Source organism: Rhinoderma darwinii, chromosome 5, assembly GCF_050947455.1.
Source record: "Rhinoderma darwinii isolate aRhiDar2 chromosome 5, aRhiDar2.hap1, whole genome shotgun sequence".
In the NCBI taxonomy this organism is placed as follows: domain Eukaryota; kingdom Metazoa; phylum Chordata; class Amphibia; order Anura; family Rhinodermatidae; genus Rhinoderma; species Rhinoderma darwinii.
The window spans coordinates 63,032,699-63,060,229 of NC_134691.1; the positions used below are offsets into that span (position 1 = coordinate 63,032,699).

The following is a 27,531-nucleotide window of genomic DNA, read 5'->3' on the forward strand; positions in this document are numbered from 1 at the left end:
GGGCAAAGAACGTAGTAAGCCCGCTGGTCGGGACCTGGGAGTCTTGGACCTAGCACAAACCTCACAAGCGGCGACGTAGGCCTTAACGTCTTTAGGCAACCCAGGCCACCAATAGTTTCTGGCAATGAGGTGCTTGGTACCCAGGATGCCGGGATGACCGGAGTCATGATTTTCCCTAAGTACCCTTAGCCGGAATTGCAGGGGAACAAACAGCTTGTTCTCAGGAAGGTTCCCGGGAGCTGAACCTTGATCAGCAGCAATTTCAGAGACTAAATCAGAATCAATAGAGGAAATGATTATACCTGGAGGCAAAATACAAGCAGGATCTTCCTCCGAAGGAGGGCTGGCCATGAAGCTACGCGACAGTGCATCAGCCTTAATATTTTTAGACCCAGCCCTATAGGTAACCAAAAAGTTGAATCTGGTAAAAAATAACGCCCATCGAGCTTGTCTCGGGTTTAGGCTCCGGGCAGATTCTAGGAAGACCAGATTCTTGTGGTCGGTAAGGACCGTTACCTGGTGCCTAGCCCCCTCCAGGAAGTGGCGCCACACTTCAAATGCCCATTTAATGGCTAAGAGTTTGCGGTTGCCAATATCATAGTTACTCTCAGTGGGCGAAAACTTCCTGGAGAAGTAGGTACAAGGACGGAGATGGGTGAGGGACCTGGTACCCTGGGACAAGACAGCCCCCACTCCCACCTTGGATGCGTCAACCTCCACGATAAATGGCTCCATTTGGTTGGGCTGAACCAGCACCGGGGCCGAGATAAAGCACTTCTTAAGGACCTCAAAAGCCTGGACAGCCTCAGGAGGCCAGCGGAGGAGATCAGCACCCTTGCGAGTGAGATCCGTAAGAGGCTTAGCGATGACCGAGAAGTTAGCAATAAATCTCCTGTAATAATTAGCGAACCCCAAGAAGCACTGTAACGCCTTCAGGGAGGCAGGTTGGACCCATTCCGCCACAGCCTGGACCTTGGCGGGGTCCATGCGGAATTCATGAGGAGTGAGGATTTGACCCAAAAATGGTATCTCCTGCACCCCAAACACACATTTTTCGGTCTTCGCAAACAGTTTGTTTTCCCGAAGGACCTGGAGCACCTTCCTGACATGCTCAATGTGGGAGGACCAGTCCTTGGAAAACACAAGTATGTCATCAAGGTACACTACAAGAAATACCCCCAGGTAATCTCTTAAAATCTCATTTATGAAATTCTGGAAGACCTCGGGAGCATTACACAACCCAAAGGGCATGACGAGGTATTCGAAATGACCTTCGGGCGTGTTAAATGCAGTCTTCCACTCATCCCCCTCTTTGATGCGGATAAGGTCATACGTCCCCCGTAGATCAAACTTAGAGAACCATTGGGCCCCCTGAACCTGATTAAAGAGATCAGGAATCAAAGGAAGGGGATACTGGTTCCTTACAGTGACCTTATTCAAGTTACGGTAGTCAATGCATGGCCTAAGACCACCATCCTTCCCTACGAAGAAGAAGCCAGCACCTTCCGGAGAAGTAGAGGGGCGAATGTAACCCTTGGCCAGGCATTCCTGGATATACTCTCTCATGGCTTCACGTTCGGGACAAGAGAGATTAAATATCCTACCCTTAGGGAGCTTAGCTCCTGGTACCAAATCGATAGCGTAATCGTATTCTCTATGAGGACGTAACACTTCGGAGGCCTCCTTAGAGAAAACATCAGCGAAGTCCTGAACAAACTCAGGTAGCGTGTTCCTCAGGGGGAGAAATAGAATTAACAGAAAAACATGACGTCAAGCATTCATTACCCCATTTGGTAAGATCCCCAGTATTCCAGTCAAACGTGGGATTATGCAACTGCAACCAGGGAAGGCCTAAAACCAAATCGGACGATAATCCCTGCATCAACAGTACAGAGCACTGCTCCAAATGCATGGAGCCAACAAGGAGTTCAAAAACAGGGGTATGCTGTGTAAAATAACCATTAGCAAGAGGAGTGGAGTCGATACCCACTACCGGGACAGGTTTAGGCAAATCAATCAAAGGCATAGCAAATTCCACAGACATGATATTAGCAGACATAGAAGCAGGTGCAGACTGATTACCTATGGGCGTAGACACAGAAGCTGTGCCTGGCAGATCCTTAACACATTTATTGGATCATCAAGATCATCAAGGAGAGAGGTTCAATTGCTGTGAAGAAGGCTTCAGGGTGCCAAAGAAAGTCCTGCAAGCGCCAGGACCATCTCCTAAAGAGGACTCTGCTACAGGATCGGTTCAACACCAGTGCAGAGCTTGGTCAGGAATGGCAGCATGCAGGTGTCAGTGTATCAGCACGCACAGTGAGACGAAGGCTTTTGGAAGCTGGCCAAGTGTCAGGAAGGGCAACAAAAAAGCCACCTTTCTCTAAGAAAAACATCAAGGACAGACTGTCATTCTGCAGGAAGGACTAGGGTAAATTTATTCTCTGATGAAGCCCCCTTCAGACTGTTTAGGACATCTGAAAGAATGATTGTCCGGAGAAGAAAAGGTGAGCGCTACCATGAGTCACGTGTCATGCCAACAGAAAAGCATCCTGAGACCATTCATGTGTGGGGTTGCTTTTCATCCAAGGGAGTGGGCTCACTCACAATTTTGCCTAATAACACTTCCGTGAAAAAAGAATAGTATCTAAACATCCTCCAAGAGCAAATTCTCCCAACGATCCAGGAGCAGTTTGGTGATGAACAATGTTTTTAGCATAATGGAGCACCATGTCACAAGGCAAAAGTAATAACTAAGTGGCTCAGTGAACAAACATTGACATTTTGAGTCCATAGAAATAAAGAGAGAGAGCACGGCGCCACATAGTGTAAGTAAGCCCAGGAATAGCAGTCAGTAAATTCAAGTGAATGCTCACCACAGGACAGTAGAATATACGCGTTGAAATTGCTGTTTGGAGAGAGTGCTGCTGCCGAGATCCCAACCGGTGAGGCCAATTGGCCACCGCAAAAAAAGACAATAAATGTTGAAGGAAAAAAAGGGGGACCAAAGCCGGCGCTGCTACTCAAAGAAGGAACAAATAATGATTAATGATATTTTATTGCAAACCAGGCTACGCGTTTCAATGCCGCAGGCCATATAAAATAACAGTGCAGACACCAATGTTTAAATACACCATGTGGTAAGAAAAAAACCGCCAATGTGTTCAGGGTCAAAGTGCCCCGGTGACGTAATCACAGGTCAAAGGTAGGAGTTTAAAATGTAATTATCAGTCAAAAAAGTTAAAAAGACTATACATGGAAATATATAACAGTGTTCTTAAAAAGAAAACAAGCAAAAAACATAAAACATTAGAGAAGGGGGACACATAGCATTTAAAACATCCATTTGTATGTTAGCCAAAAGAGGAAGCGCGACTAAGGTTAAAAACATCCGTTCGGATGTTAAGGTCTTAAACATCCATTAGGATGTTTAACAAGATCGTGACTGTTATTTTATATGGCCTGATGAAGATGCCCCCTCTTTTTCCTTCAACATTTATTGTATTTTGAGTCCATGGCCAGGAAACTCCCCAAATCTCAATCCCATTAAGAACCTGTGGTTAATCCTCAAAAAGCGGGTGGACAGAAATTGTGATAAACTACAAGCACTGATTAGACAAAAATGGGGTGCATAAATCAGTCAGGATTTGGTCCAGAAGCTGATATCCAGAATGCCAGGGTGAATTGCAGAAGTCTTGAAAAAGAAGGGTCAACACTGTAAATATTGAGTCTTTGCATAAACTTGATATATTTGTCAATAAAGTTTAAAAACTTATGAAATGCTTATAATTGTACTTCAGTAACCATAGAAATATCTGACTAAAAGATCTACAAACACTGAAGCAGCAAACCCCCAAAAAAAATTGATGTCAGTCTCCAAACTTTTGTCCAGGACTGTACATTATGATCCTTCTGAATTCGCTCCTAGGGAATATTCATTAGCAGTTCCACCTTTGTGCAGCCCCCTCAGAATCATTCAGCTGATTCCTCTGCATGCTGAAAGCCGACTGGTCTTTTCATGTGACCTCGCTATTCATTACTGAGACCTAAAAGCTCCACCCCATAGACTTATTCATGAATAGGCAAGCCGCGGTGTTGCTGCAATTTTACCACGACTTATGGGTGACAACAGGTAACTTACATGTCTGGCCTACAGCTTGTGCAGAAATGCTGTTGAGGTTATTTTCCTTCTATTTCCATATTAAGGCTTTCATACAAGCACAATAGATACAGCCTGGTCCAAATGTGTCAAAACCATTCCAGGTTATTGTGTGGCATTCAGCATTTCCATTATTTTATGTCAGCTTCAGGAACAAATAAAGCAACAGGAAGCTGTGGAAGCACAACTAGCAGAGAAGAGATCAGAATGCCTGTCAATACAAGCTGCAGTCCATCAACTAGAAGAACAATATTTAACCACTGCTCATTCTGTTCAGGACCGGATTGTGTCTGAGCTTCGGTACGTACATTGCAAATGAGGTTCCCAAATCTCTTTGCATATCATTTTTTACACTAACATCAACAAATAACAAATATGATGAAAGCCATGAATAATAGCAAATTTCAGGAGCAGACAAAGAAATCATAGGTGCCCTATAGGAAAACTGAGAATGGGCCCATGCCCTGAGTGTCCAGCCAAATGCAGTTTTCCTTTATTAAAGGTAATGTCCTTCATGTAGCTTTTAGGTTCAAATTTCTATGTTGATTCATTTCATAACATCTGTATAGGGAAACTGTTTTTCTGTCTTGATAAATTATGACATTTTGATGGCATGCAGCCACCACCAGGGGGAGCTAATGCATATGGAATTATACAGCTAGTATTGAACTCAGTGATATCTGCATAAATTTGTTTCCCCCTGTGGCAGCAACAGGGAGACGCTATGTCAACGGCAAGCAGGGAAAGCAGTTCAGCTCACTCAATGGAGTCGTGTGCCCTACCGCCATAGATATATTATCATGAAATAGGCCATTCTGCCAGAGTGACATATACAGTGATATATATAATATGTCACTCTCGTGTAGGTGCAAAGCAATATATTTAGCAGAATTATTCTTTCGATATCCTTCTTAATTAACAGCAATCAGTGATACAACTGCAGTTTTACATATGGTTGAGTATAGGCCTGTTCACACGGAGCAGTTTTACCCCTGGGCTGATAAATTATTGACAATCTCATTAACATGGTAATGCTCCTGTTTACACATAATAAAGGATTGTTCCAATTTTCACAGTTTCTTTGAAGGCCAATTGTTGCTCACACAGGTTTGTTCTCAGTAGTTGAGATGAGATCATACGATATTTGTCAGACCACTCATGGTTCAGATGACAACTAGCCATTACAGTAATAAATAAGTAAAGATAAATTTTCCAAACAACACATTTTAATTTGTCATGAATTATTACTAATTTATAATTCCACCGTGATTCTTGGACCTCAACATTTACAGAGAAAGGAGATGTGGGCGACCTATAGGTAATTCCTGTGATTGTCACATTACTTTCTCATCATGAGGAAACTTTGAGGTTGAGTGATGGCCAGTGGTAAGCATAGATTTTTACACGACCATCATGCAACCGATACTAACTGTGGAGCCACAGCCTGATGATAAGTTGCTCATAACATTAATAAAAAAGTTATCCTTGGAAATAGCTCTTGAACGGGTCTCAGGAGAGACATTGATAGCACATCGGCATTAATTTTTTGATAGACGGAAGTCCAACCATTGTAACCACTTATCTAGAAAGAAGTGTCACCCTGCTTAGAAAAATGCTGGCCACTTCATTCACTGTCGGCTTTGCGTTGCCGTTATAGTCAATGGATGAACATGCATCCGCTTTCCTAGCGCTGCTGCCATTTCATTCTAATGATTGGCGGGAACGGGAAGACCCCACTGATCGGACATTGAAGGCTTATCCAAACAATATACCATGAATGTCTCTCCTGAGACAACCACTTTAGCACAATGGGCCAGAGTTACTAAAATGACGCAAAAGTGTGCCGCAAATTGTGTCAAAAAATGTATTGGTGTGTGCCAAATTTATTATGCATTTTTCACAACTTTTGTTCCTATAGTGACATTTTAGCGCAAAATACTAGCGTCATGAGTCGGCATAAGGAAGATAACTGTTTCTAAGGCCGATCAAGTTAGGCCAAATTTATCATTAGCGCAACCCTATACTACACATCTTCTCTGCCCTGCCTAACCTGTATAACTGCGTTTTTTAACTAAAGGGGTTTTACCATAATCAATATTTATCACCTATTCGCTAGGATCCCCACCGATCCCGAGAATGGAGTTACCTTGCCGTACCTGTGAGCCCATATGTACAGAGTGGTATTACAAATGCTTGGACAACACTCCATTCCTTTCTATGGGGCAGCCAAGCGCTATCTACGGCAGCCCCATAGAAATTAACGGAGCTGTGGCGAAGTACCGTTCTCTACATATGGCGTCACAGGAACGGCAAGGGAAGCACGTTCTCTGGATCAATGGGGGTCCCAGTAGGCAGACCCCCATCAATCAGATATTAGCTATCCTGTGGGTAGGTAATGAATATTGATTATGGTAAAACCCCTTTAACTAAAGACATAAGTATAATTTAAAACACAATCCGTATGTTTAAATGTGAACACGATGTAATATTTATTGATATCATATCCCTAGAAGAAAATGAAAAGGGGTGCAGTAGCAGAATGGTGGCCCCTTTTAAAAACACAGCACCACTCTTATTCATGGCTGTGTTTAGTATTACAGCTCGGCCCCATTCACCTGAATGGTAAAATAATTAAGGCTACATTCACACGACATTCACACGATTTTTTAATAGCCGTCACATAGCTGTTTTCAGAACAATGGCGTTCTATGGGTGTATTAACACAACCGTTTTTTTAATGGCCCGTGAATACTGGCCGTCAAAAAATAGGACATGTACTATTTTTAGCCATTTTCAGGGCCCAATGCGCTCATAGAACTCAATGGATCAGTTTTTAACGGACGTTTTTCATGAATCAATCCTTGTGGCGGCCAGTAAAAACTGTTCCTGGCTAAGGACTCCCTGGATACAACGCTAATTTAAACGCTTAACCCAGGGAAGCCCTTGATGTCACTGTCCATATAAGGAGAGTGACTTCAGGGGCTCTCTCTAGAAGCAGAGTACTCCACCAGGGCATCACAAGATTTCTGGCCGGGGACTCCTGTCTTGGGTTAGCCCTTGATGTTACTGTCCATATATGGACAGTGAAATCAGGGGCTCTTCCTGCAGCAGAATCCCTGTCGATGCTCTGACCGGGGATTCTGCGACTGGAGAAGCCCCTGGCATCACTATTCATATACGGACAGTGACGTAAGGGGCTACACCTGGAGCGGAATACCCGGCCAGAGCATTGCCGAAACTCTGGCAGGGGATTCCGCTCTTAGATAGTACCACCACCCCCCTGTAGATAGCACCACAACCCCCTGAAGATAGTGCCACTGATGCTCCCTTTATGAGCGAAATCCCAACCTAGAGCGTTGTCGATGCTCTAGCCAGGGATTCTGCACCTGAAGAAGCCCCTGGTGTCACTATCCATATATGGACAGGGGGGTGGTGGTGCTTTCTACAGGGAGGGTGGTGCTATCTACAGGGGGGGTTGTGGCACTATTTAGGGGGGGTGTGGTACTATCTAGGGAGGAGGGTGTGGCACTATATGGGGGTGGCACTATCTACAGGGGACACTGTGGCGCTATCTACATAGCACTGTGTGGCACTGTCTACATGGGTACTGTGGCACTCTCACTTTATATGTGAGCACTGTAGCCCTTTTTGGGCATTGTGGCACTATCTACAGTGGGCATTGTGGCACTATGTGGGCACTAGCAATATCTATGTGGGCACTATCTACAGGGGCATTGCGGCCGTATCTACATGGGCACTGTGGTGTTTTCAGGGGGTTAGGACAAAAAAAAAACCTGACAAATTAAATCCATCAATTGGTTAATGGCCATGAAAAACAGATGACATACAGATATTAAAAACGGATAGACGGACTGGAAATGGATGAAAATTTAGAGACACACTGATGCGAAACGGCCATAAAAACCAGTTGATCAGTTTTTAATGGCCTTTTTTTTCACTGTCATGTGAATGTAGCCTGAAGTGATAGAGTGCTGCACCAGACATCGTGTCCTCTTTGTTCTCGTGAGAGGTGATAGTCCCAGCAGTTGGACCCCAGCCACTTACATGCTATTGATATGCCGTCAACGTTCAATGTTAAAACTCAAAAATTAAAATAGAACAGAACTAAAAGAATTATGGGCAAAGAGTGCAAAATGCTGTTCCTGGGAAGTTGTTGCTTTGCGCCTCTGATTGTTGTTATTCTCTTAAATTATATAATTTTTAGCAAAGAGGCAGAAAAGTTACGGACTCAGCTGAAAGAAAGGCAATTGACAGCAGACGAGGATAAATACCTGCGGAACAAAATGATGGAAGCCTGCGCACGTCTTACCAGAGAAAATGGCCATTTGCAATCTAGAGTCCTGGAAACTACCAAACAACTTGAAGAGGTAAGGAAATAGTTTTTACTTCTAGAACAACAAATACATTTACTAAAATTCAGTATGTAGATGATTCCATACTAGAAGTAATGATATTATAATAGTATCATCACCGATTTTGAGTTGTAATCGTTTACCGATCTCTGAATGAGTCTATAGGCTGGTGCTTGTAGACTTGTTCAGTTCAGGTTTTGACCAGTCACGTTTCCTGTTGCTTAGAAGTGTATGTGGGGTCATGTGAAGAGCCAGTCAGCTGCCAGCATGTAGCTAAAGCTGATGAATTATGTATTCTAATATAGCTGACCAGGAGTAGAAGCTCTAATAAATATTAACGGTCAGCACTGTTTCCCTGGGTTTGAACCCGATGACCACAGGACAGCATCTATGTTTGCCTGGGTTTTCTTTTGGTTCTCCAGTTACTCCTAAATTCCAAAAATATACTGATATGTTAAAGGAGTTTCTGTAATCCTTAGATCAGGTATACAGACAACTTTTACATTTACTCACATTACAGAAGTGCCCTCTTAAGCCTTTCTCAAGTTGTGGTCACGTGATCGCGATTCTCCTTCCAGGAACTGTGATGGATGACGTCACGTACATCCTTTAAGTGTACATGTTCAGCAAGGTAACTCCCCCAATGTACGGCACGTGCTCAATCACATGCCGTACATTGGCCCGGGTTACTACTTACAACGGCTGAGCTTGCGCCGCTATGTCCCCGACGCTCACATGCGCTACAATTTGGGCTATTCTGGACTAGACTTAGGGTATGTGCACACGTAGTGTTTTCAGGCGTATTTCGGGGCGTTTATGCCTTGAAAAACTACTGAAAAAACGGAAGCAGAACGCCTACAAACATCTGCCCATTGATTTCAATGGGAAATATGGCGTTCTGTTTCCGAGGGGGTGTTTTTTTTTACGCCTCCTTTTCAAAAAACGGCGCATAAAAAGAAGTGCATGTCACTTCTTGAGCCATTTTTGGAGTCGTTTTTCATTGGCCATAAAAAACGCTGCAAAAAACGCAAGTGGCTTAAAAAAACGTCTGAAAATCAGGAGCTGTTTTTCCTTGAAAACAGCTCCGTATTTTCAGATGTTTTTGATTTTGTGTGTGCACATACCCTTAGAGGGGCAGAGGCTGCACTGAAATGAGGGCGTATTTTAAGACTATAGAAACGCCTCGCTTCAGAAACAAAAAAAATACAAATTTGACGCAAACTCAGAATCGGGATATTGGTAAAGAAAAAAAATTGGGAAGATATTTGATTAGCTACATCTACTAATAATATATGGTAGATGTATGATTTGTTTTTGGAAAACCCCATTAATTGGCTTCCTATGAAACTGGCCCTAGTGTGTGAGATTTGGATTGTTAGCCCGATGGGACGCAGGGACTGATGTAAGTGATGACAATCTATGTACAGTGCTGCAGGGTACACTGACTGTATCTAAGCAATGGGAGATAAATGAATAATACATTCATGAGTAGCAATTCTGATTGAAGGGGCTGTCCCGTGTTACGTGACTACACCTTAATCATTTATAATGAAACTTTCTGATATAGTTTGGGTTTCAGTTCCTCAACCATTTTTAGTATCTCTGCTTTTAGTAAGAAAAAAAAATTGTGGTTTACATTCAGAGGGTGAAAACAGATCCTGACCTTGTGTTGCTCATACAGATGAAATTTGTTAGGGTATGTGCACACACACTAATTACGTCCGTAATTGACGGACGTATTTCGGCCGCAAGTAGTGGACCGAACACAGTGCAGGGAGCCGGGCTCCTAGCATCATAGTTATGTACGATGCTAGGAGTCCCTGCCTCTCCGTGGAACTACTGTCCCGTACTGAAAACATGATTACAGTACGGGACAGTTGTCCTGCAGAGAGGCAGGGACTCCTAGCATCGTACATAACTATGATGCTAGGAGCCCGGCTCCCTGCACTGTGTTCGGTCCGGTACTTGCAGCCGAAATACGTCCGTCAATTACGGACGTAATTAGTGTGTGTGCACATACCCTTAGGCTTCATTCACATCTACGTCAGGGTTCTCTTGATGGAAAGGTCTGCCAGAACCCCTAAACGGAACCCTGACGCAGATGTGAACGAAGCCTTAGGGCTCATTCAGACAAGCGTGTTCCGAGTCCGTGTGCTGTCCTTTAAAATAACTGACAGCACACGGACCCATGCAAGTCAATAGGGCTATTCAGACATGCGTGATTTTTCATGCAGCAAGTGTCCGTTGCGTCAAACTCGCTGCATGTCCTATATTGGTCAGTTTTTGTGGACCTTGTCGCCCTTTGAAGCCTATGGGTGCGTGAAAAACACGGACAGCACACGAATGACATTCACGCATCAGTTGCTAAAGAAATGCAGAGAAATAAAAAAAAAAAAGGAAGTGCTTGCAGAGGAGAATCACGGATGTGAAAAACGGATGCAACATGCAAAGCACACTGATGGCACACTGAAATGCAGGAAATACGGTCCGTTTTTTAGCGACCGCAAATCGGGTCGGCTGGCTTCTCACTTACTTTTTGGAACATTGGAGGTTCCTGTAGAAATTCCTTCACCATTTTTCTACTGGGAGCGGGGTCTGGAGGGTACCTATTTTCCATGTTTAAAGAGGCTCTGTCACCAGATTTTGCAACCCCTATCTGCTATTGCAGCAGATCGGCGCTGCAATGTAGATTACAGTAACGTTTTTATTTTTTAAAAACGAGCATTTTTGGCCAAGTTATGACCATTTTTGTATTTATGCAAATGAGGCTTGCAAAAGTCCAAGTGGGCGTGTATTATGTGTGTACAACTGGGCGTGTTTAAAGTAAAAGTCCAAGTGGGCATGTATTATGTGTGTTACATCGGGGCGTTTTTACTACTTTTACTAGCTGGGCGTTCTGAGGAGAAGTATCATCCACTTCTCTTCAGAACGACCAGCTTCTGGCAGTGCAGACTCAGCCGTGTTCTCGAGAGATCACGCTGTGACGTCACTCACAGGTCCTGCATCGTGTCGGACGAGCGAGGACACATCGGCACCAGAGGCTACAGTTGATTCTGCAGCAGCATCGGCGTTTGCAGGTAAGTAGCTACATGGACTTACCTGCAAACGCCGATGCTGCTGCAGAATCAACTGTAGCGTCTGGTGCCGATGTGGCCGACACGATGCAGGACCTGGGGCAGGAAGTGAGTGACGTCACAGCGTGATCTCTCGAGAACACGCTGTGTCTGCACTGCCAGAAGCTGGGCGTTCTGAAGAGAAGTGGATGATACTTCTCGTCAGAACGCCCAGCTAGTAAAAGTAGTAAAAACGCCCCGATGTACGCACATAATACACGCCCACTTGGACTTTTACTTTAAAAACGCCCACTTGGACTTTTGCAAGCTTCATTTGCATAAATACAAAAATGGTCATAACTTGGGCGAAAATGCTCGTTTTTTAAAAATAAAACCGTTACTGTAATCTACATTGCAGCGCCTATCTGCTGCAATAGCAGATAGGGGTTGCAAAATCTGGTGACAGAGCCTCTTTAAGTGTTGGATGGTATTGGGACGTTTGCTGTGTGATAACTAGCAGTAGTTCTGACGCTATGTTCCCTGCCTACATTATCACTGCCTCCTTGTCTGTTGCTCTAATGGCTATTGTAAAGCAATTACAACAAGACCCCCCCCCCCCTTTATTTATTAAAGAGGCTCTGTCACCAGATTTTGCAACCCCCATCTCCTATTGCAGCAGATAGGCGCTGCAATGTAGATTACAGTAACGTTTTTATTTTTAAAAAAACGAGCATTTTTGGCCAAGTTATGACCATTTTTGTATTTATGCAAATGAGGCTTGCAAAAGTACAACTGGGCGTGTTGAAAAGTAAAAATACAACTGGGCGTGTATTATGTGTGTACATCGGGGCGTTTTTACTTCTTTTACTAGCTGGGCGTTGTGAATGGGAGTGTATGATGCTGACGAATCAGCATCATCCACTTCTCTTCAGAACGCCCAGCTTCTGGCAGTGCAGACACACAGCGTGTTCTCGAGAGATCACGCTGTGACGTCACTCACTTCCTGCCCCAGGTCCTGCATCGTGTCGGACGAGCGAGGACACATCGGCACCAGAGGCTACAGTTAATTCTGCAGCAGCTTCGGCGTTTGCAGGTAAGTAGCTACATCGACTTACCTGCAAACGCCGATGCTGCTGCAGAATCCTCTGTAGCCTCTGGTGCCGATGTGTCCTCGCTCGTCTCACACGATGCAGGACCTGGGGCAGGAAGTGAGTGACGTCACAGCGTGATCTCTCGAGAACACGCTGTGTCTGCACTGCCAGAAGCTGGGCGTTCTGAAGAGAAGTGGATGATACTTCTCGTCAGAACGCCCAGCTAGTAAAAGAAGTAAACACGCCCCGATGTACGCACATAATACACGCCCAGTTGGACTTTTACTTTTCAACACGCCCACTTGGACTTTTGCAAGCCTCATTTGCATAAATACAAAAATGGTCATAACTTGGCCAAAAATGCTCGTTTTTTAAAAATAAAAACGTTACTGTAATCTACATTGCAGCGCCTATCTGCTGCAATAGCAGATAGGGGTTGCAAAATCTGGTGACAGAGCCTCTTTAAGGCTTTATAAATTTTTCCTGCTTTCTGCTGTTAACCGTGACACAATATAACATCTGACCAGTATGGACACTAGGGCAAAATAATGTACAGTGCTTAGGGGTTGGAGATTTAGGAGGTCCAAACCTGACAAAGCACCACAATACCAGCAGTTTCTCATTGCCACTAGACTTATCTGTGTCTGCACATCCCTATGTTGAATTACTCAACAGTCATGTTTTATAAGTCACAACACCGCAGAAGTGTTGAAAACTATAATCCACCTCTCTACCCATCCTTGCCACATGTACTCCTTGGGCGCCTTATTGCACACCTACAGGATAACCTGCCTATGACATCACTGGAGAAGTTTTTAATGTGGTCTGTCTTTATTTGGCTGTGGAGACCATATCTGAGCAGTGTAACTTGTGTAAAAACCAATTGACCAAACTGCCAGGAAGGCCAAAACTTGCATTTTTTATAATCATTGTTTTCTATCTGACATTCTGGAAAATTTTATCCTTCGATATATCTTCTGGATGTTTGAATATCTGAGTTTTACCGTAGTCATCATTATTGCAAAGTAGGAATCCATGCTTCATTTTTTTCAGGAGAAAATAAGACTTTTTATTAGGTTGGGCTCTGTTCACACTGGCGCACAATGGGCTCAGTTTTTAAAGGATTCATTTTGAATATGACAGATCTGTTCTGTTTTCCATTGACATATAATGATAATGGGTCTGGCAAGTTTTTGTTTACGGTTTCAATTGTGCAGTAGGCCACACTATTCTGCACATCCAGGGCAACAAAAACCAGACAGACTGTAACTATGATGCCAGTGTGAACAGAGCCTAATTGTTTTTACTGTCACAATGGAAAAAAACACAAATAAACAAATCAGCCTGCCTAACACAAAGAGTGTTCACTCCTTCGGTATCAGATCTTTCTGGCTGGTTGCTCACATTCCTACACCCAGTTTATTTATCTTCTCTTGGGTGGTTCCATTAAGACGGGTAGATTAACTATAGTCATGCTAATTTCCTCCACCCCAGAAATTGTTCTTCACACTCCCCTCATTACAACTTTAAGACACATGAGCTAAGAACCTACTCAAGTCTAGTTTTGGTCTTCTCCATCTACAAATTTGGCCTGGGACAGCTCATAAACTCCCATGGCTTTTAGTACCACTTCTATGCTGGTGACACACAAATTCACCTCTCTGGCCCAGATGTTACCTCTCTGCTATCCTGAGATCCAGAATGTATCCTCCTTCTTCTCCTCCCGCTTCCTTAAACTCAACATGGAGAAAACTGAATTCATCATCTTTCGATCATCTCAGTCAACCCCCTACCAGAACTATCAATTACAGTTAATGGTTCCACTCTATCTCCATTTTTTTTGCTACTTCAGTATAACCTTAGATTCCGCCCTGTTCTTAAAACTGCACATTCAAGCCCTTACCACCTCTTGCAGTCTACACCTCAAAAACATTTCTCAAATACACTCTTTTCTCAACCTCGTAAAGAATGCTAGTACATGTCCCCATTATCTCTCACCTAGACTACTGCAACATCCTTTTCTGTGACCCCCCATCTAACACACTTGCACCCCTTCAATACACCTTCAATCCCTTCACTGGCTACCCATTGCCCAGCGAATTCAGTTCAAAATATTAACAATGACATACAAGGTTGTCCAGAACCTGTCCCCTCCATACATCTCTGCACTGATATCCTGATACGTCCCAAAACATCATCTCCGGTCCTCGCTACACCTTCTCTCCTGCTCTTCTCTTATCTGCTCCACACATAATCGTCTAGAACATTTCATTCATCCTCCCCCTATACTCTGGAACTCTCTACCCTTACACATTAGACTTTCTCCCACCATCCAAACCTTCAAAAGCAACCTGAAAACCCACCTCTTCAGAAAAGCTTTCTACCTGCAATAACCCTGCTGCCCCTTCTCTACAGGATGAACAGCTTTCACCGCTACCTTCTGTCTCCTTTTCCCTTCCCCTGTAGATTGTAAGCCCTTGTAGGCAGGGTCCTCTCTCCTTCTGTACCAGTCTGTCATTCATTAAGCTCATGTTTATTGTATAGTTTTTATTGTCTCATGCCATGTCAAATAGCTACAATCCCTGCCTTTAACCCCATTAGATGCAGCGATCAAAAGCGATTGCTGCATCTTAATAATCTTAATAATCTTTATTTATATAGCGCCAACATATTACGCAGCAATTTACAATTTAGAGGGAACATGAAACAAACAATATCAGACATTACATAGTGACAAATTTAATTTACAATTCAAATCTGGGGAGTGAGGACCCTGCTCGCAAGAGCTTACAATCTATGAGGAAATAAGGGAGACACAAAGTGTAACAGTGTTTGTTCTGTACAATAGTCCAGCTATTTTTATACACATGGGGTGGTAACATAAAGCTGCATGAGCCGGTCACCAGCCAGTATCCGTGTACAGGGCCGCCATCAGAAATTTCTGGGCCCCATACAGCCAAGGATTCTGGGGCCCCCCTCACTATTGGGGCGGGCACAAAGTAAAGAGGTCGGAGGTAAGGCAGCGGTGAAAAGCAAACTAGTAGGAGATCTCTTTGGAGGGGCAGGGCAGAGCTAGCTGGTGGGTATCAGGGGGCAAGGTGGAGAGACTAAGTGCCAGGGCTCAGCGGGGGAAGGAGGAGGGGATTTCTGGGAGAACAGAAAGTGGCATGGGTGGTAACACCGGGCATGAGGGCGCCCGTGCCGCCCGTTGGAAAAGGCCCCCCCATGGCCGGCAGCGTACTATAGCAGAGCAGGGAGGTGTCTCCCTGCACTTCAATCTACTAGCACCACTGTAGCTCCCTGAAGGAGCGAAATCCCTGTGTGGCCGGGGATTCCGCTCCTGGAGTGCTCCGCTTGATGTCTCTGTCCGTATATGGACAGTGACATCAGGGCAACTCCTGAAGGGGCATCCCCGTTTACAGCGTTGCCGACTCTGTGACCGGGGATTCCACTCCAGGAGAAGCCCTTGACGTCACTGTCCATAAATGGACACAGACGACAGGAGCTTCTCCTGGAGTAGAATCCCCGGTCACAGCGTCGGCAACGCTGTGGACTGGGATTCTGCTTCAGGAGTTGCCCCTGATGTCACTGTCCATATACGGACAGAGACATCAAGTGGAGCGCTCCAGGAGCGGAATTCCTGGCCACAGGGGGATTCCGCTCTTTCAGGGAGCTACAGTGCAGCTATCTACAGGAAGGTGGGGTGCTATCTATAAGGGGGCTGTGTGGCACTACCTGCAAGGGCGCTGTATGGCACTACCTACCATGGGGCTGTGTGGCAATACCTACCACTTGGCTTTGTAGCGCTACCTACCAGGGGGCTGTGTGGCACAACCTACAAGGGGGCTGTGTGGCACTACCTACAACGGGGCTGTGTGGCACTACCTACAACGGGGCTGTGTGACATTATCTACAGGTGGCTGTGTAGCACTATCTACAGGGGGCTGTGTAGCACTATCTACAGGGGGCTGTGTAGCACTATCTACAAAGGGGCTGTGTAGCACTATCTACAGGGGGCTGTGTGGCACTACCTACAAGGGCCTGTGTGGCACTATCTACAGGGGGAATCTGTGAGTGACGGGCTGATGGTTATTTTACTGTGAGGGGGGGGGCTGATGGTCATTTCACTGTGAGTGGGGGCCGATGATTATTTTACTGGGAGTGGGGGGGACGATGATTATTTTACTGGGAGTGGGGGGGACGATGATTATTTTACTGGGAGTGGGGAGCTGATGGTCTTCAAGTGGTTTCCACCTCTGAGCTCCAATTGAAATTAATAGGAGGTAGTAAATATCATTTGGAGCTTTTTTTTCCTGCATCTTTTGCATTCGCTTCAACAGCTTAAAAAAACTCAAAAAAAAAAAAGGTCAAACAACGCTGTTAGTTCCTGAAGGAATTTTGAGGCAGATTTTTTTTGCCTTACAAAAAACGCTGTGTGAACATACCCTACGAGTGTAGTGCTTGTTTTTAGCCATTTTCTGTCTTTCTCTAAATTAGGGGTGCCCTGAGGAAATTTTCTTTTTCCAGTGGTGCCTCGAGTCCGAAAGTGTTGTGAAACTCTGTACTAGGCTACAGGATCACCCCGGCCAACGCAAGGATCCCGTCGTAGAGCAGCTCAGTTCATCGTGGGAACAGGGCCTAGCGGAGTACAACTTGTTTTGTTTGTTTGGGGGCACTGTCTACAAGGAAGGGGTGGGGGGGCTGTACGGCTCGATCTACAAGGGGAGGTGGGGGGCTGTATGGCACTGTCTACATGAGGGAGTTGGGAGGCTGTATGGCACGATCTACAACGGGGAGGTGGGGGCTGTATGGCACGATCTACAACGGGGAGGTGGGGGCTGTATGGCACGATCTACAACGGGGAGGTGGGGGCTGTATGGCACGATCTACAACGGGGAGGTGGGGGCTGTATGGCACGATCTACAACGGGGAGGTGGGGGCTGTATGGCACGATCTACAACGGGGAGGTGGGGGCTGTATGGCACGATCTACAACGGGGAGGTGGGGGGCTGTATGGCACTGTCTACATGAGGGAGGTGTATGGCACGATCTACAACGGGGAGGTGGGGGCTGTATGGCACGATCTACAACGGGGAGGTGGGGGCTGTATGGCACGATCTACAACGGGGAGGTGGGGGCTGTATGGCACGATCTACAACGGGGAGGTGGGGGGCTGTATGGCACTGTCTACATGAGGGAGGTGTATGGCACGATCTACAACGGGGAGGTGGGGGGCTGTATGGCACTGTCTACATGAGGGAGGTGTGGGCTGTATGGTACTGTCTACAAGGGGGAGGTGTGGGGCTTTATGGCACTGTCTACAAGGAGGAGGTGGGGGCTGTATGGCACTGTCTACATGAGGGAGGTGGGGAGGCTGTATGGCAATGTCTACATAAGGGAGGTGGGGGCTGTACGGTACTGTCTACAAGGGGGAGGTGAGGGCTGTATGGCACTGTCTACATGAGAGAGGTGTATGGCACGATCTACAGGGGGGGGAGATAGGGGATGTATGGCACTGTCTACAAGGGTGAGGTGGGGGCTGTATGGCACGATCTAGAAGGCTGAGGTGGGGGCTGTATGGCACTGTCTAAAGGAAGGCTGTATCGCACAATCTACAGGGGGCACTATCTACAGGGGGGCTCTGTGTGGCAGGAAGGGGAGGGGGCATTATACTGTGTGGGGGCCACTAAGCGGACATTACACTGTGTAGGGACACTACAGGGGGCAATATACTGTGTGTGGCACTTAGGGGGCATAATACTGTGTGGGCACAATTAGAGGACAAAATACTGTGTCCTTGAAGGGGTTATAATATATTATTATTATACTGTATGGGAGGAACTAAAGGGGCATTATACTGTGGAGGGCATTATACTTTTTTTTATGGGCCATTTTTTTTATGATGGGGTGGGGCGCCGAAAGATCATTTTGCACGGAGCGCCATCTATCCTAAGGCCGGCCCTGTCTCTACCCACCACATGTTTGAAGGCTATGTAAAGTGAGTGTGGTATTTGTTGTTTTAGCAGTCTGTTTGGTGCTACTTTGTAAATACTTTTTAAAAAAATATATTTTTACTTTATGAGATACAGAGCAGCTGTATCATGCACTGAAACCTTTATCTGTCAGGTCAGTGGGTCCTGCGTGTCCCTGTTCATAATTTAGATTTGATCGATAACAGGTGGATGCTGGCCCGCCGACACTGAACCCGTCAGTCCCCCGGACCTGACGGATACAGGTCTCTGCGCACAATACAGCTGCTCTGTATACAGGATACAAAGCAGCTGTATCACATAAAGTAAAAATTATTTTTAATAAAAAGTATTTACAAAGTTTCATAACACACACGAATAAACTTTTTTGTATAAAAAAAGAGGTGTACATAGCCTTAAAGATCTCTCCCCCTCCCCCACGTATCCTCTCTTCTTCCTCTACCCCTCCCTTCAGATATCCCCTTTTCCCCCAGTTATCATCCCCCTAGTATAATGTCTCCTTCAGTGTCATCCACCCTCCATTATTATCTCCTACCCACTACACCATCATCTCCCTGTCCCCATTGTCATCTAACACCTCCCCCCCATAGAAAGCAAGTGTCTTCCCCAGGTCTGTATGATCCTCCGGACACTGAAGCACTGCATTGTATCACTAGCAGCAGCTCTGCGATGGCTCTTATCTCCTGGGCTGCGTATAACGGGACAATAAACCTGTCTTCTCCCTCTGATACACAGCCCGGGAGATAAGTGGTAAGAAATGCTACTAGCGATACAAGGATATGAAGCAGAGCTGAGAGGGTATAATGTGACATGGGTAACACTGATTTTTATTGTGGGGATGTGATGTGAGGAGGCTCCGGGCAGCAGCAACCTGACAGACAGACAGACATTACATACTGACACAGACATTACATATTGTACGCACTGTGCCAGGAGTCTTCTTCTGCTGCTGCTGCTGCTTGTCGCCTCCACTGCATTCAAACCTCCCGCCACCTTCATGACGTCTCCTCCACACGCGCTGTCACGCCGCTGTAGAGGAGGAGGAGGGGCGGGCTCTGTGTGAACAGCGGGCCCTTATGATTTTACTCTGATGCAAACAACGGGCCCCGGCTCCGTGATGGGACCTGTTCCTTTCACCAAAGTGAAATCATAAGGGCCCGTGAGCAAATGCATTCCGGCAGTGGAGCACGGGCCCCCGTTTTTTCAAATTTTGACCGGGCCCCTGACAGCAGTACCGGCAGTACCTCCCTGATGGCGGCCATGTCCGTGTATGACGGACATGAAGAGAAGGAGTGGGAGGGAATCTTATTCTGTTGACTAATCTAAAAGGAGGGCCATGGAAAGGAGTCAGATTAGGGAATGTTATAGGCCTGTCTAAATAGATGTGTTTTCAGGGAACGTTTAAAACTGTGGATATTGGGAATTAATCGGATTGTCTGGGGTAGCGCATTCCAGAGGACGGGTGCAGCACGAGAAAAATCTTGGTGACAGGAGTGGGAGGTTCGGATTATGGAGGATTTTAATCTAAGGTCGTTGGCAGAACGTAGAGCCCGAGTAGGGTGGTAGACAGAGATGAGGGAGGAGATGTAAGGAGGTGCAGCACTGTGGAGAGCTTTGTGGGTGAGAGTAATAAGTTTGAATTTTATTCTGAAGGGGATGGGCAACCAGTGCAGTGACTGGCAAAGATTAGAGGCATTGGTGTAGCGGTTGGTCATAAATATGAGCCTGGCTGCTGCATTGACGATAGATTGGAGAGGGGAGAGTTTGGTGAGGGGAAGACCGACTAGTAATGAGTTACAGTAATCAAGACGAGAGTGAATCAGAGCAACAATGAGAGTTTTGGCAGTTTCCTCCGTAAGAAAAGGTTGGATTCTGGGGATGTTTTTGAGGTGAAAATGACAGGAGCGTGAAAGTGATTGAATGTGAGGAGTAAAGGAACGATCTGCGTCAAAAATAACCCTGAGACAGCGGGCGTGCTGCTTAGGAGTTATGATAGTGCCACACACAGAGATGGAGACATCAGGTTTACAGAGGTTAGTAGATGGTGGGAACACAAGGAGCTCCATTATAGAAAGATTCAGTTTCAGATAGAGAGAGGACATGATGTTAGAGACAGCGGACAGACAATCACTGGTGTTTTGTATTAGAGCAGGGGTGATGTCACGGGAAGAGGCATATAATTGGGTGTCATCAGCGTAGAGATGGTACTGGAAGCCAAATCTGCTGATGGTTTGTCCAATAGGGGCTGTGTAGAGAGAAAAGTGGAGCGGACCTAGGACTGATCCCTGAGGAACCCCGATAGCAAGGGGAAGAGGACAAGAAGTGGAACCTGCAAATGACACACTGAACGAGCGGTCAGAGAGATAGGAGGAAAACCAAGAGAGAGCCGCGTCCTAGAGGCCAATAGAGTGGAGCATGTTAAGTAGGAGTTTGTGGTCTACAGTGTCAAAGGCTGCAGAGAGATCCAGAAGAATCAGGAGAGAGGATTTACCGTCCGATTTAGCCGCCAAGAGATCATTTGAGACTTTAGTAAGGGCAGTTTCTGTGGAGTGTTGAGTGCGGAAACCAGATTGTAAAGGGTGAAGAATGGAGTTGGCAGAGAGATAGTGGATAAGGCGAGGGTAGACCAAGCGTTGCAGGAGTTTGGAGATGAAGAGCAGATTAGAGACTGGTCGGTAGTTAGCTGTGCTGGATGGGTCAAGAGTTGTTTTTTTGAGGAATAGGCTTATAATGGCATGTTTAAAAGAGGAGGGAAAGAGAGAGGTTAAATATTTTAGTCAGGTGACTAGTGACAGCTGGGGAGAGGGACTGGAGGAGGTGTGAGGGGATAGGATCACTAGGACATGTAGTAGGACGAGAAGAAGAGAGGAGCCTAGAGACTTCTTCTTCTTCTGTTATTTGGGTCAGATGCTGAAAGTGAAGAAGGGGGAGTGCGGGAGGGAAGGGGATCGATGTTACTAGGGGACTGGGAGATAATATCATGCCGGATGTTGTCAAAGTGAAAAGTATCAAAGAGGCGTTTTGGATTATTAGATAGTGTGGAGATGAGAGAAGTGAAATAGACTTGTTTGGCTCGGTGAAGGGCAGAGTTGTAAGTTCTCAGCATAAATTTGTAATGAAGGAAATTTGCAGCCAAATGCGATTTTCTCCACAGTCGTTCGGCACATCTAAAGCACCGCTGAAGAAAGCGGGTTTGAGGCGTGTGCCAGGGTTGTCGTCGTCTTTGTCGGGTGGTTCGGAGTGTAGGGGGGGCTGCTTCATCCAATGCATTCTTGTGAGTGTTATTGTAAAGTTTGACAGCCAGATTGGGACAGGAGAGGGAAGAGATAGGGGACAATGAGGACTGTAGACTGTCTATGAGTTTCTGAGTGTTAATGGCATGTAGATTTCTGTATGTCTGATACGTAGGGATGACCTGAGAAGGCAGAGAATATTTGATAGTAAAGGAGAGAATGTTGTGGTCAGAAAGCGGGAGAGGAGAGTTAATAAAGTCAGAAACTGAGCAGAGACGGAAGAAGACAAGGTCAAGTGAATGGCCATCTTCATGTGTAGGAGAGTTAGTAAGTTTTGACAGACCTAGGGACGAGGTTAAAGATAGAAACTGGGAGGCAGATGGGGAGATTGGGTTATCAATGGAAATGTTGAAGTCACCCATGATGAGAGTGGGTGTTTCAGAGGATAGAAATTGTGGAACTTAGTGGCTTGTAGGCAAATCAGCACCCCTGTGATGCTATCGCAGTGGTGCCGTTGGCTGGTATGGCCTCCTGGTCTGCCAATTACGGAAGTTGATAAGGCCACACCAAGAGGTGGAGCCTAATCGGCTTGCTGTCAGCGAATGGGTAGTGCAATGTATTAGAACAGAGATCAGAAAGTTGGACTTTCAAATCCCCTAGTGGGACTAAAAAAAAAAGTAAAAAATAAAATAAAAGTTTTAAGTAATAAAATAAAACGCAATCGCCCTTTTTCAATTAACAAATCCTTTATTATTGAAAAAAATAAATAAGCTATACATATTTGGTATTGCCGCGTCCGTAACAGCATGAACTATAAAAATATTATGTTATTTGTCCCGCGCGGTCAAAGTTGTAAAAAAAAACTATAAAAACAGTGCCACAATTTCTGTTTTTTGGTCACCTTGGGTTCCAAACATTGGAATAAAAATTGATCAAAAAGTCGCATGTATCCAAAAATGGTACCTATAAAATGTATAGCTCTTCTCGCAATAAACAAGCCCTCATATAGCTCTGTTGACGACAAAATGTAAACGTTATGATTCTCACAACTTGGCGACAGAAAAAATACATTCTTTTTACAAAAGTAATTTTATTGTGCAAAAAGTTGTAAAACATAAAAGAGTGCTATAAATTTGGTATCACCGGAATCAGACTGACCCACAGAATAAAGTTAACATGTAATTTATAACGCACTCCAAAAGCCAAATAGCGTTCCCTCCCTTCTTAGCCCTAGAGCGTGCCCAAACAGCAGTTTACTTTCACATATATGGCATTGCCATACCCAGGAGAACCCTTTTTAACAATTTTTGGGGGGTGTTTCTCCAGTGGCACAAGCTGGGCACAGCATGTTTGCCACTGAAAAGTCATATCTAGGGAAAAATTTTATTTTTTACTTTGCACCATCTGCAGCACAATCATTTATGGAAAAGACTGTGGGGTCAAAATTCTCACTACACCCCTTGATAAATGCCTTGAGAGGTGCAGTTTCCAAAATGGGGTTACTTCTGAGGGGTTTCTTTTATTACTTCACATCAGAGCCTCTGCAATTGTGAACCAATAATTTGTAAATCGCCAAATTAGGCCTCAATTTTGCATGGTGCTCATTCACTACTGAGCCAGGCAAAAGATTAGGGCCACATGTAGGGAGTTTCTAAAACGGGGAAACACATAAATAATTTGAGAGATGTCTTTTCATGGTGGCACAAGCTGGGCACCACATATTGGACACTGAAATGGCATATTCATGAAAAAAATTTCCATTTTTTACTCTGCAACATCGAGTGGACACTAATTTCTGGAAAACACATGCGTGGTTAACATGCTCACTACACCCCTAGGTGAATACCTTGTGGGGTGTAGTTTCCAAAATGAGGTCACTTCTGGGGGGTCCAGTTTTGTTCTCACAGGGGCTCTGCAAATACGTCATGGTGTCCAGAAACCAATCCAGCAAAATCTGCACTCCAAAAGCCAAATGGCGCTTCTTCCCTTCTGAGCCCTGCCGTGTGCCCAAACAGCAGTTTATGACCATATATGAAGTATTGCCATACTTGGGAGAAATTGCTTTACAAATATTGGAGTTATTTTTTTCCTTTTATCTGTTGAGAATATAAAAAAATTTGAGCTAAAGCTAATTGGAAATATAACGTGATTTTTATTTTCACTGCCCAATTCTAATAAAATCTATGAAACACCTCTGAGGTCAAAATGCTCACTACACCACTAGATGAATTCCTCAAGGGGTGTAGTTTCCCAAATGGAGTCACTTTTGGGGAATTTCCACTGTACTGGTACCTAGGGGGCTTTGCAAATAGAACATGATGCCGAGATACCCATCCAGCAAAATCTGCGCTCCAGATGCCAAATGGCGCTCTTTCTCTTCTGAGCCCTGCCATGTGCCCAAAAAGCAGTTTTTGACCACTTATGAGGTATTTCCTTACCCGATCAATCAGCTGTCTCATTGATCTGCGCTTGTTTTCACGGCCCATATCGAGCTGTGTGAAAGGACCCCAATTTTTCAGACTTATTTTGGCTCTTAATTTTCTGAACTAGTATGTTTCGAAAATTGTAAAAAGTTTCAGAATTTTGTAAAATTTTACATCCATACACAATCATGCTTACAGGAACGACAACTAAGAGAGCTAGAAAGTTTGAATCGTACAAAAAGAATTTCTGAGATAACTTCAGGGAAGGAGAACGAGAGACATCTAGAACTGACGCTATCACACTGGAGAAGACTTGTACACGATGAGAAGGAAAAAGTTGTTGCAGCTCAGGAACAGGTTGGTTAATATATTTTTATGGCTTCATTGGTTGACATTCCAGAGTGCCATAATAGTCACATTACATGTAAGAAGTGTTATGTTGTTATAGACCTAAGTATATGATACTAGTAATATGTAGGCCTAACCAAACTGAAAAGCTTAAAAAGAAAAAAAAAAGGAAGAAGGAAAAATACCAAACCAGCTATATATATATATATATATATATATTATATATATATATATATTATACATATATATATATATATATATATATATATATATGTGTGTGTGTGTGTGTATATATATGTATGTGTGTATATATACTGTATATGTATATATGTGTGTGTGTGTGTGTGTGTGTGTGTGTGTGTGTGTGTGTGTGTGTGTGTGTGTATATATATCTATATATACACTACCGTTCAAAAGTTTGGGGTCACCCAGACAATTTTGTGTTTTCCATGAAAACTCACACTTATATTTATCAAATGAGTTGCAAAATGACTAGAAAATATAGTCAAGACATTGACAAGGTTAGAAATAATGATTTTTATTTGAAATATTAATTTTCTCCTTCAAACTTTGCTTTCGTCAAAGAATGATCCATTTGCAGCAATTACAGCATTGCAGACCTTTGGCATTCTAGCTGTTAATTTGCTGAGGTAATCGGGAGAGATTTCACCCCATGCTTCCAGAAGGCCCTCCCACAAGTTGGTTTGGCTTGATGGGCACTTCTTGCGTACCATACGGTCAAGCTGCTCCCACAACAGCTCTATGGGGTTGAGATCAGGTGACTGCGCTGGCCACTCCATTACAGATAGAATACAAGCTGCCTGCTTCTTCCCTAAATAGTTCTTGCATAATTTGGAGGTGTGCTTTGGGTCATTGTCCTGTTGTAGGATGAAATTGGCTCCAATCAAGCGCTGTCCACAGGGTATGGCATGGCATTGCAAAATAGAGTGATAGCCTTCCTTATTCAAAATCCCTTTTACCTTATACAAATCTCCCACTTTACCAGCACCAAAGCAACCCCAGACCATCACATTACCTCCACCATGCTTGACAGATGACGTCAGGCACCCTTCCAGCATCTTTTCAGTTGTTCTGCGTCTCACAAATGTTCTTCTGTGTGATCCAAACACCTCAAACTTTGATTCGTCTGTCCATAACACTTTTTTCCAATCTTCCTCTGTCCAATGTCTGTGTGCTTTTGCCCATATTAATCTTTTCCTTTTATTAGCCAGTCTCAGATGTGGCTTTTTCTTTGCCACTCTGCCCTGTAGGCCAGCATCCCGGAGTCGCCTCTTCACTGTACACGTTGACACTGGTGTTTTGCGGGTACTATTTAATGAAGCTGCCAGTTGAGGACCTGTGAGGCGTCTATTTCTCAAACTAGAGACTCTAATGTACTTGTCTTGTTGCTCAGTTGTGCAGCGGGGCCTCCCACTTCTCTTTCTACTCTGGTTAGAGCCTGTTTGTGCTGTCCTCTGAAGGGAGTAGTACACACCGTTGTAGGAAATCTTCAGTTTCTTGGTAATTTCTCGCATGGAATAGCCTTCATTTCTAAGAACAAGAATAGACTGTCGAGTTTCACATAAACTCTCTTTTTCTAGCCATTTTGAGAGTTTAATCGAACCCACAAATGTAATGCTCCAGATTCTCAACTAGCTCAATAGGAAGGTTCGTTTTATAGCTCCTCTAAACAGCAAAACTGTTTACAGCGGTGCTAACATAATTGCACAAGGGTTTTCAAGTGTTTTCAAATCATCCATTAACCTTCTAACACAGTTAGCAAACACAATGTACCATTAGAACACTGGAGTGATGGTTGCTGGAAATGGGCCTCTGTACACCTATGTAGATATTGCATTAAAAACCAGACGTTTGCAGCTAGAATAGTCATTTAGCACATTAACAATGTATAGAGTGTATTTCTGATTAATTTAATGTTATCTTCATTGAAAAAAAACTGTGCTTTTCTTGCAAAAATAAGGAAATTTCTAAGTGACCCTAAACTTTTGAACGGTAGTGTGTATATATATATATATATATATACATATATATATATATATATATATATATATATACATATATGGTGGGCCATTTATATGGATACACCTAAATAAAATGGGAATGGTTGGTGATATTAACTTCCTGTTTGTGGCACATTAGTATATGGGAGGGGGGAAACTTTTCAAGCTGGGTGTTGACCATGGCGGCCATTTTGAAGTCGGCCATTTTGTATCCAACTTTAGTTTTTTCAATGGGAAGAGGGTCATGTGACACATCAAACGTATAGAGAATTTCACAATAAAAACAATGGTGTGCTTGGTTTTAACGTTACTTTATTCTTTCATGAGTTATTTAAAAGTTTCTGACCACTTATAAAATGTGTTCAAAGTGCTGCCCATTGTGTTGGATTGTCAATGCAACCCTCTTTTCCCACTCTTCACACACTGATAGCAATGCCGCAGAAGAAATGCCTCCCGATCTGACTCCCTTAGACTTTTATCTTTGGGGTCATCTGAAGGCAATTGTCTATGCTGTGAAGATACGAGATGTGCAGCAACTGAAACTACGGATACTGGAAGCCTGTGCTAGTATTTCTTCTGTGGTGTTGCTATCAGTGTATCATGGTCAACACCCAGCTTGAAAAGTTTCCCCCCTCCCATATATTAATGTGCCACAAACAGGAAGTTAATATCACCAGCCATTCCCATTTTATTTAGGTGTATCCATATAAATGGCCCACCCTGTATATGCCTTTCCGGTCAGGGAGAGAAGAGTATTGTACAGCATTATCAGTATAAATATATTGCAGGTAAATTGACTAAATGGGTTAAAAATATAAGGTTTCAAAACAGATTTCTTTA

At 44.3% G+C, this 27,531-nt stretch overlaps 1 protein-coding gene across 5 annotated transcripts in view; it reads left to right on the forward strand.

Moving 5' to 3' along the window:
• Positions 1-27,531, forward strand: part of LOC142652506 (uncharacterized) — a 104,959-nt gene that overhangs the window by 43,888 nt on the left and 33,540 nt on the right. For 4 of the 5 annotated variants that reach the window (XM_075828155.1, XM_075828158.1, XM_075828154.1 and 1 more), the window contains 3 exons: positions 4,305-4,459; positions 8,385-8,547; positions 24,521-24,679. In XM_075828155.1, coding sequence (XP_075684270.1) covers positions 4,305-4,459; positions 8,385-8,547; positions 24,521-24,679 — 477 coding nt within the window. The remainder of the gene's footprint in view (positions 1-4,304; positions 4,460-8,384; positions 8,548-24,520; positions 24,680-27,531) is intronic. The other variant, XM_075828156.1, reaches the window with a different exon arrangement.